This window comes from Mesitornis unicolor, unplaced genomic scaffold (genome assembly GCF_000695765.1).
Source record: "Mesitornis unicolor isolate BGI_N332 unplaced genomic scaffold, ASM69576v1 scaffold22469, whole genome shotgun sequence".
Lineage (NCBI taxonomy): Eukaryota > Metazoa > Chordata > Aves > Mesitornithiformes > Mesitornithidae > Mesitornis > Mesitornis unicolor.
Window position 1 is genome coordinate 83,228 of NW_010205511.1, and position 10,354 is coordinate 93,581.

Genomic DNA, 10,354 nt, shown 5'->3' on the forward strand with positions numbered 1-10,354 from the left:
TCATGCAACCAGTGAAATAGCAAATTAAGAACAGGCCAGTGACAATTGACATAATTTATCTTACTCATCAGCAGACAGGTGTAATTCCCACATTTAGAAGTGGAGAAGAGGTTAAAGGGGCCAGTTAGAGATCAGGCTTTTAATAGCCGGTTGTCCCTCTTATCTGTCTTTCCCAAAGTGGCTGTAATTTACACCACCATATGGGCCATTATTTCCTTTGTTGTTTTTCCCTTTGTTTCTTTTTTTAAAAAAATCATATCTTAATTCTCAAGTGAAAAGAATTTCCAAGAAAGAATCCGCAACAGAAAGGTTGCAGCCAGGACTTCATTTGGTGCTTTGCAGGCTGTGAACATGATTTGTCTGGAAGATACAGACATCTTCAGATTTCTTAAAATGTGTAATTTTGGGAGTAATAAGGACTGACTAGTAGTGTGACTCTTGCTAGAGATTATCTCCTGTACCCTTGACTTGCAGAGGTTGGCCCATATGCAGTAGGAACACTGGCTCAACAGTTTCTGCTCCAATTTCTGCTCCAGGCTTCTTGAATTTTACAGAGGCTGGTGTTTTTCAGACAAGGGCTTATGCTCATTATGCAGAGGGATGCTAAGTCAGAGATCACTGATAAAGTCTGGCATTTCCTCTCTTTTTGTGTGCCCCCCTCCCCCCCCTTTTTTTTTAAGACCACAAAAGGCAAATTGTTCTCAGATGTCTGGGTTGGTGGCCTTCATGAGGACAGTGTGAGGAAATCACAGCTGAACAGCAGCTGGCAATGATGCCACTGCTAATTTTTACAACCAAGCCTAGTGCAGCTTTAATGCGAGTGGCTGGTGTGACTCGGGGAGGGGAGACCACACTGAGCCGCATTCCCTCCCGTGACTGATGCTGGGAACAGCTAGAGCTGTGCACAGTTTCAGATGGACGGGAAGCGCACAGTTTGGAGTCACAGCAGGAAAAGCAGCTAACACAGGCAGGACAGCTTATGGCTGTAACACAGCGAATGCATCTGGGAAGTAACAGGCACCGAGAGCGCTGCAGCTTCTCTGGGACACCAGAGACGCGCACAGCGCTCGTGGTTTCGCCTTGTGCAAAGGGGGCATCTAGGGGCCAGTCTGGGGAACTGCTGGCTTGTGCATAACTGCAACTGGAGGGAACGCAGATCTCCCTTCCAGGAATTGGCTGTTCTGGCCTCTCCAGGAGCCTGGAGACTGTCTGTGATGGAGCTAGAGAAAAATTAAGCATTCACATCTCTACTGGGTGACAGACTTCTGCATCTCCCAACATGCAGATTACCTAAGCATCCCAGTGTAGAGATGAGCATAAGCACGCTTACTCTGAGCAACCCTGCCAACTCTACATGTTCTATAGTGCCTAAAAGCTAGAGCAGACGTGACAGAAAGTGACATTTCATATTGTCTTATGTGATCTAGGATTGAGTGTCTTATAGCAAAGTCAGAGACTACTGTGAAAAACTTTCTGGGTCTTTAGTTCCTTCTCAGTCACAGTCCTGACCATGGACCTATACTAATCCCACTGAATTTGTCCAACAGTCAGTTTTGTTCTCAGTCAGAAAATTACGAGTTCAATGCAGTAGTGTAGAAAAGCAAACATTCATAAAGTGAAGCTTTTCTCCTCTGATCCAGAAACAGCTTGTTTCAGCCCTTGCTGTGCATGGCATTGACTGCTCTGCTGTATTTCATTCCACAGCTCTTGCTTGGAAAGGGATGACTGGTACAGCTGCATCAGCAGACACATCCCAGATGACTACAAAGCTCACAACGCTTCCACTTTCCACAGCACCGTGGAGGTAAAAGGAGGCCAAGTGTTTCAATGCTTGAAAGAGGAAGGGAAAGACGGGATAATAAAATGTAGAGTTCCTAGTAGCAAGGTGTTCTTACTATTTTCATTTAATGTGGTATGCCAAGCTTAAATAATGAAGCTCATTATAGCTCATGGCCCACCTCTGAAATGTTAATCACACTCTATACTCTGTGTTCTTTGCATAAATAAGAGTTCCTCTGGAGGATGACTGTTTTGTCCCAAAGGGTAACTATTTGGGATGAACTAAAAATAGCTACAAACTTCATAGATTTTGAGAAAACAAAACTACCCATTAGTTACACTGCATATACAATGAACCAGACCCTCATATGATGGGGAATAGCATCAGTGCCTGACCAATTTTTACCTGTTGTGACTCTAGCTTTAACAGTGCCATGTACTGATAGGCCACAGTCTTTCAGTGCTGAAGCAGCTGTACCTCACTTACAAGATGCATTAGGAATTAGAAAATTTGGAGAACTCAGCAGGTGAAGGTAGACTGAAATAAGAGGAGAACCATATGTGATGGAGCAGAGCTGACCGAGTGGACTTTGGAAGTCTGGATGCTTCTTCATTTGTTCTTGTTTGATTTTAAGCTTAGGGAAAGGCTTGGAATACCCTTGGGGGAGAGGCCTCCTACTTTGGTACCCGTGTCTCATGTCATGATGTGCATGAACTGCGGCTGTGACTTTACCCTCACTTTGAGGAGACATCATTGCCATGCCTGTGGAAAGGTAAGAGCTGTGTGAGCTTCTCAGGGAGGCTTAATTCACACCTCTAGGACGCTGCTGTAACGTCTGCAAACTTGTAGCAACATCAAGACCAGAATTTGACAGCTCACACAACCTGTTAGTGTTTTGCTAAATTAAGTAATTTAGTTTCTAGTGACTCTAGTAGGATCAACAGTAACCTTCCCAAAGGCTAGTAGTTGAAGGCTTACAGGGTGATTGTTGCTGAGTCCAGCCATTATATGATACACAGCTAGCTCTAGAGACAATGAAGCAACACTAAAACTATAGGCTCTGTTCTGGAGCAGCACAACTCATCTGTGTCCTGTCCCTAGTAACAGCTAGTAAAATTACCTTCCAAGAAAAGTGAAGAAACTCAGCAGTAGAGCATGGTTTGGTCAGTGACCAAAGGGAAAGTTTCCTTTGTGCTCCATGGAAGAGCTGCTGCCTTTTACCCTGAAGCCATGGGGATCTATGAGCTTTCTTGGTTTTGTCCCTTTATCAGACTCTAGAGATTTGTTTATACGCATAAACCTGCAGTCTTGTTTTAAACCATGGCTGTCTTTTAGCCATAGTGATTTTTTTTCTATCAAATTACCAGTAATTTTTGCTAGGATGAAAAAGCTTTTACTTAATCTTTCTTTTCTAATTCCACAGAGAAAATCAGTCTGCACCTACACAGGGATAGTTGAAACATGCAAGCTTGCTTAAGAAAACAATGTTACTAACAAAGCTATGAAAACAGAAGTAATATTACAGTGGTCTTTCTGTGATCCATTAGTAGGGAAGGTGTAAGTTCTGGGGAGATGGGCACAGCAATGGTGTGCAACCAAATACAGTGATCAATTCAACTTGGCTTACAACGGTGTAAATCTACAGGAATAACATTTCAGTCAGCAGACTTACCCTGACTGCCACAGTTTTAGAGGAGAGCCATATTTGGTCCACTATCCATCTTCCTCGCCCAACCAGCTCAGAGGATTTGTTTTGTATGTGCACATATAAAAATTTAAGTTATATTTATGTGCATCTCTCCTTATTGGAACAGATCGTATGTCGAAATTGTTCAAGAAGCAAGTACCCTATGAAGTACCTCAAAGATCAAGCAGCTAAAGTCTGTGATAGCTGCTATGTGGAACTTAAGAAAAGAGGTAAGGTTCCTTCACTCTTGGCAAAACTGACAAATCCATTTCCTGCCTGTATAATAGGGAAGCTTTAGGATCTGCCTACCATGTTGTGTTTTGTTGAAGAGGATTTCTGATTTCAAACATAAGGCACGTGCATTGCAGTTCCTGGCATTCCAGGCTGTATGGCAGCTGAAACTGTTTTAGCGAGCCTCGTTCTCCAAGGGCTCCGAGGGCCTTTTGATAAACCAGAATAATGATTAAAACTATGTCCTGTGAAGAGCAGCTGAAGACTCTGGGTTTGTCTGGTTTGGAGAAGAGGAAGCCGAGGGGCAACCTCACTGCTCTCTGCAGCTTCCTGAGGAGGGGATGTGGAGAGGGAGGTGCTGATCTCTCCTCCTGGGATCCAGGGGTGGGACTCCTGGGAATGGTTCAAAGCTTTGTCAGGGGAGGTTCCGATTAGACATGAAGAATCATTTCTTTACCCAGAAGGTGGTCAAAGACTGGAACAGGTTTCCTAGAGAGGGAGTCGATGCCCCAAGCCTGACAGAGTTTAAGAGGCATTTTAACAATGCCCTTAATAATATGCTTTAACTTCTGGGCAGCCCTCAAGTAATCAGGCAGTTGGACTCCATGATCCTTGTAAGTCCTTTCAACCTGAACGATTGTGTGATGCAATTATAGATGATAGCTCTTCCCCATATAATTTCTAATGAACTGTCCATTAAACAATGGCTTTACAGTTCCTCACAGTCCTCATCCACATTTTAGCTTTTACAAAAAGAAATGCTGAGGTCAAGTACAGAGTCACTAAGAGCTTTTCTACATGGGGAGTTAATCTGGTTATAGATGAAAGCATGAAATCAAACCAGAAGAGCTACTGCCTAACTAGAACTCTGTATTATTGTCCTACTATATAAGTCCCTTTTCTGGTTTAAATACACATCCAAATCAAAGAGAAAATGGAGGGCAGGGGTTACATTTATGAGAACAGAAAATAATGTTCTTGTACAACCATTCATGTAGACAGTCTTTTAAAGTAGGCACATTATATTGTCAAGGATAAAAAGGTGGGGACAGATGAAGTTGCTTTTTTCATCCTGAATTAATTTGATCCTGTGAATTAAAGAAATTCACACTAGCCAAGCAAACACATGAATGGATGCTGTCACAACAGCCACAAAAGCATCCCCAAACCACGGTGCGTCCAGGAAGACAGAACTGAGATTTGTGCTGAATCAATGCTGTGCTTTACTAAGAGCTTCCAGATAACATGTGCTGCCAGAAGGGAGATCATGAAGATATAGACTGGGGGTAATAGAGACTCACAGAGACAGAATAACTCTCTCTCCATGCAGAACTCAAGGAAAATGGCTCACACAGAAAGAATGTCCCATTAGTGAATCTATCCTGCAAAGGTGTCACCGGACATAGAGGGGATAGATGAAAAAGCCCTTTGCTTAATGCTGATTTTTAAATAGACGAAAATAAGCTGTGTTTTGTGCTTGGTCAGTTTTCTTGCAGGCTTCTTTCAAGCTGCTGTAAATTATTACCATTAACCCTGGGCACTATGAAATCCACCCATATAATCAGACTTAAGGAGGCAATTTCAAAGAAAAGCTAAAATAGAAACCAGCTATGGAGGAGGCATCATATTTTCCTTAGTCATTTGCATTAGTGTATTGTGTGTCTCTTATCCCTAGTCTGATATGTACCGATTCATCCATTTCCCCCTTCCCTTTCTGTATTTTCTTTATCTTGCAGAGCGGCCACTAAGTATGAGCTTCCCTCCAACTTCATCCAGGTGTTCAAACAGTGCCTTCTCCGTCTTCCACAATATTCATTATTCATCTTTTAAGAAACAGAAGAAGATCCCTTCAGCTCTTACGGAGGTAGGACCAAGTTGACAGAAGGAACCGTAGAGAACTGCGTGCTCATACTTCAGCAGCTACATTATAATGTATTCTGTGTGCAGTGGGCTCAGCCCATGCCCTGCACTTTCATGCTGCAGTTATTTTTTTCCGCTTTTCACAGTGGTGTTTAAAATACAAAATACTCTGAGCTCTGAAAATACCAGAGAAGCTTCTTGAGCCCACTAAGAAACCCAATTAGAGCAGCATACTTTAATTTGCTCATCAGCCTGTGAAGTCTTTAGCAAGATAAGATGACTTCAAGGTACTAGCTAGTACAATGCGGCAGATCACAATGACAAGTATCCACAGAGCATGACACTGTTGACCAGTTACCTTTTTGACAAGGCCTTTACTTCCAAAATCTTACTTTGATTTCAAGAGACATGAAATACCGCTTAGGGAATAGACTCTAGTCCTTGGCAGTCATTTCAGGAGCACACGTGGTTAACCAGGCACTTCCCTCTAGCTCAAACCAAACTATTTCAAATCAAATGGGTAAAATCTTGATCCCACTAATGTATACAAAATTCCCACTGATTTCAATGGGGCCAGGATCTCTCCAGCTATATTAGTTTTCTTTCCAGGAACAAGGTGCCAATCATGTTGATGTAGTCTAAGTAGCTAAGTTGCCGGCTGAACTCAAGCACAATAAGGGACTCCCACTTCACTGAAATCAGCAGGTATTTATTGTTGTATTAAAGAGAACAGGGTGTTAACAGCCTGCTGAACTCATTGTACAGTCGAGACACTGCAATTTCTTGAGGTTTGTTTGTGCTGAGGTGAAACTAAGCAAAAGATACAAGCACGTAATACAAACACACCAATCGAATACTGAAAAGAACCTGCAGGCAAACTTTCAGCCCCATGAGGAAAAAAGCATTGCCTCTCCACTCACAAGGAGGCAGCAAGCGGTTACAAACGTGAACTCTCTTTCAATGGCATGGCTCCCTAACTTTCCTAACTTGCTTTACCCAGGTCCTGGAGCATTTCTGTTCTGCTGCAAAACACTGCTATATTACTGCTCAGTCTCCTCTTCTGTCAGTTCTACAAAACCTGGTTTTGAATCTCTGCCCTTTGCTTCTAAATCCAATACTACTGCAGTTTACTACTGCAACTAATAATGTACTCTGCATTGTGTGTGTATATAGTTCCATCTACTCAAAATCTGGATCTAGAAGAACATTAAGCACTTGGATCTCAAAATAGTTCTGTGAGAGGGTTAACTTCTCAGAAATATTACCTTACAATTGAAACCAAGTCATAGTCAAGTGATTAACATAAATTGATATAAAGCCATTGCAAAGTCCTGAATATACCCACATCTTGAAAGTGTTTGACCACAAGACTGTAATTCCCTTTTGGAAGCATGTACTTTTAATATACAAAAAAACCCCAGATCTGGGAAAAGGAACAAGTTCTGCTTCTCAGAACAGCTGTAAACTCGCTGACCTCTGTAATAACTCAACTGCATATTTTCTGTCAGAGCTACTAAGAATTAAGTTTAACCAGAAATCTTCAAGCAGTTAAAAAGAACCATAATACCAAGCTCATATTTTTTCTGTCTCAATATTTTTAATGGTCTACTTATCGTTTCACAGACATAGACCTGGTTATGTGGTGTGATGTGAACATGAATAATCAGGAGGGGGAAAAGTCTTTGCTGTTACAAATGCCGATTTCTCCTACCCTGCTCCAGGTGGCAGCCTCAGAAGAGGGAGCTACCATCAGTGGTTACCTCAGCAGATGTAAGGGAGGCAAAAGACACTGGAAGAAACGCTGGTTTGTTATCAAAGGGAAAGTCCTCTACACCTACATAGCAAACGAGGTACTGTGCAATCTTCAAACAGTTTCCTATCCGAGTCGCCCTCTTTACTCCCTACAGGAGCACAAGTAATGTGGAAGGTATAAATGGCAGTTCTCACAACTGCCTCCCTTCTGAGAGTCGCTCCTAGCACACCGAGACCCCAGCGAGCTGTCCTGAGCTGAGGGGCCCACCACAGCCCTGGCTGCACCTCGGCAGCCCTCGTCACAAACTGCCCTTCGCTGTTTGCTATTCACGCTATTATAAACTGTCAACCACTGCGATCCTCAGTCTACATATTTACACCTAAAGACTTCAAGGTCCTTAGGCGTTCTCTGGTGCACTTGGTAACTGCCAGATATTTTGTACATGGATGGTACTATGATCCTTTTTTGGTGGGGAGGAGAATCTTGCAGTTTTGCAAGTATAAATAGGACATTTGTCCTAATTTCTTCTCCTTTGTGAACAGCTGCAAAACAAATAAACTTGAAGTAAGTGTGACATAAAGTTTGGTTATAACTGACAGATTTCATAAGCAGAAGCATAAAAATTCTTTTTGCTGAACAAATTACACAGAATGCAAGAACTGTTGCAATAGCAATATTTGGTACTTTAAGCCTTCAGAACACTTTGCAAACATCAATTATTTAAGCTTTTATCACCACTGTGATGGTTGCGTGAAGCAACATTATCCCCTTTAAAGAGGTGAGGGGACTGAGGCACAAAAGAGTTCATGATTTGGCCAGCAATTCAGAACATTAGCATCAAATTCTGTATCCAGTACAGACTGGATATAGACTTTACCTCTGCTAACCTTGAAAGTGATCATTTCTGGTTCAACAATAGGGAAAAAAAGCAATGGATAGCTAATCACATTTTGCATTCCTAGTTTGCAATTTAGCTTCTAAAAGCAAAGGCAAAGGCAACATACACTCATAGAAAACATTACCTACATACATTACCTGCAGTGACCAAAACTGCAGCTATTAGTAACAGCTAAACTGCAATAGGCTTCTTGTTTTCTTTAACTTGTACAAAGCAGTGTCTGGTAAGCAAAATTCATGAATGTTTCTTGGGAGTGAATTAAAAATTGCATTGCAAGCTCAAAAATTCCAAAGCAGCATTTAGGAAAGCAAGTGTGCTGTCTAAGACAGTGCAGTTTTCTGCACTGTTGCTAATGATATGAAAGGAAATGACAAGGTAACAGAAAGACTCAGCAAATAAAAGTGGTTGAAAGGAACATAACCAGGAGTGGGTCTTAGGCTTTCAGAACTGCTGCTGTACTGTCCCATACTCTCAGTAACCTGTAGTTTGCCTCCTAGACCATTATGTCAGAGATAGCCATTGAAGTAATGGCTAATTTGACCTTGATGCCCGTGCCAATGATCATGAAGAACTGGACTTTAAGAAGTGTTCAAGTTCAGGACTAGGACTAGAGAAACATGTGCAGCACATAGTTAATACATAATACATAGGCACTGCTCCTGTTTAAGAGCCACCAGCCCAGCAGAAGATTCACACTACTGCTTTTCCAGCCCTGTCAGAGCAGGGTTGTGTTGTTATTTGGTGTTCAGAAAGAGCCCTCAAACTGTTATAAGCCTTCTCTCTAAATTTTGGTACACTTCTTGTTTGCTTTCAGGACAAAGTTGCCACTGAAAGTTTGCCTTTGCTGGGTTTCACCATTGCCCCAGAAAAGGAAGAAGGAAGTATGGATACAGTTTTCCATCTCTACCACAAGCAGACTCTCTTTTATAGCTTCCGAGCAGAGGATAACAATTCAGCACAGAGGTATGGGGGTAGACTTCCACACCAGGCAGTGTGCGGGTCCAAAAGCTTTTCCCTCTCCTTCAGTTCAGAATGCCTTCATAACAGAGGAAACAAACAGCATTCAGTGTTGATTAAGCCCAGTTGCATGTGACTGGCCTGGGTGACACTAAAAATCTACCTGGTGCTTGTCAGCTCCTTCAGGAAGGAGAATTTGCTCCCTTGTGTAGGTAAAGAGGAGGCTGAGTCTCAAGAGTCGTGCCTAGAAATCTGTCAAATGTGATTACTGTACAGAAACTCACCTGATTTATGCATTCTGTTTCTCCATCTCTTAGTTTCCTCACCAACAAATAACTGTTTAGATCTCCCATTCTAACACTACTGTTTCCACATAATAAAATAGCCATGAAATTAGTAATTAAAATGCCAGTACCTCAATACACACAGGGAAGGAAATGAGTATTTCTGGGTTGTGGGTTTGCTGGTTGGTTGGTTGGTTGGTTGATTTATATATGTTTGTGCGTGTGCATGCATGTGTGTTTTGCTTTTAAACATACTTTAGTGGTTTCATCTTTCCTATTCTAAGACAGCACTTTTACTATCTTTGAGATGTTAAAATAATTTACTGATAAAGGTTGTACTAGAACACAAGTCTTAGTACGCAGTTCCCTGCTTTAATCACAAAACTATAGTTCCTCAGAGTCGAGATAGGAAATACAGTCCTCTTCAGGCTTTACATTCTTAAAATATTTTTCTTAAAATATTTATGTTCTTAAAATGCATATAATTTTATATGTGTCACTTTTTCTTTCCTGCCCTTTTTAGGTGGATTGAAGCCATGGAAGAAGCATCCATATTATAGCAGCTATCACTCAATGGACTTGGAATAAATTCTCAGATTTCTATACATTCCCAGCAACCCTCTTCTGTCTTACAAAACTGAACAGTGTATTTCAGGCAAACTGGCTACTTACACTGGATATGAACTGTTCCCAGATTGCTCTTTTTGCTTCCTTCTTACATGCACATTTTTTCAAATGGAAACTTTAAAATAGAGAATATTTATGGTGGTCCTTATGTCTCTGGAAGTTCAATCTGTGCTATAAGCTTCTCCTCTGATTCCACAGTAAACTAAATCTAACATCACGACAAGAATACATGGAAACACTGACTACAATAAGTAACAGGCTCAGTTTCACTTACTCG

At 41.6% G+C, this 10,354-nt stretch overlaps 1 protein-coding gene across 1 annotated transcript in view; it reads left to right on the forward strand.

Annotated features, from left to right (window-relative positions):
- Positions 1-10,010, forward strand: part of FGD5 (FYVE, RhoGEF and PH domain containing 5) — an 84,698-nt gene extending 74,688 nt beyond the window's left edge. The window contains exons 14-20 of the mRNA XM_010191451.1: positions 1,705-1,804; positions 2,415-2,552; positions 3,595-3,697; positions 5,435-5,562; positions 7,280-7,408; positions 9,024-9,172; positions 9,974-10,010. Coding sequence (XP_010189753.1) covers positions 1,705-1,804; positions 2,415-2,552; positions 3,595-3,697; positions 5,435-5,562; positions 7,280-7,408; positions 9,024-9,172; positions 9,974-10,010 — 784 coding nt within the window. The remainder of the gene's footprint in view (positions 1-1,704; positions 1,805-2,414; positions 2,553-3,594; positions 3,698-5,434; positions 5,563-7,279; positions 7,409-9,023; positions 9,173-9,973) is intronic.
- The last annotated feature ends 344 nt before the right edge of the window (positions 10,011-10,354 follow it).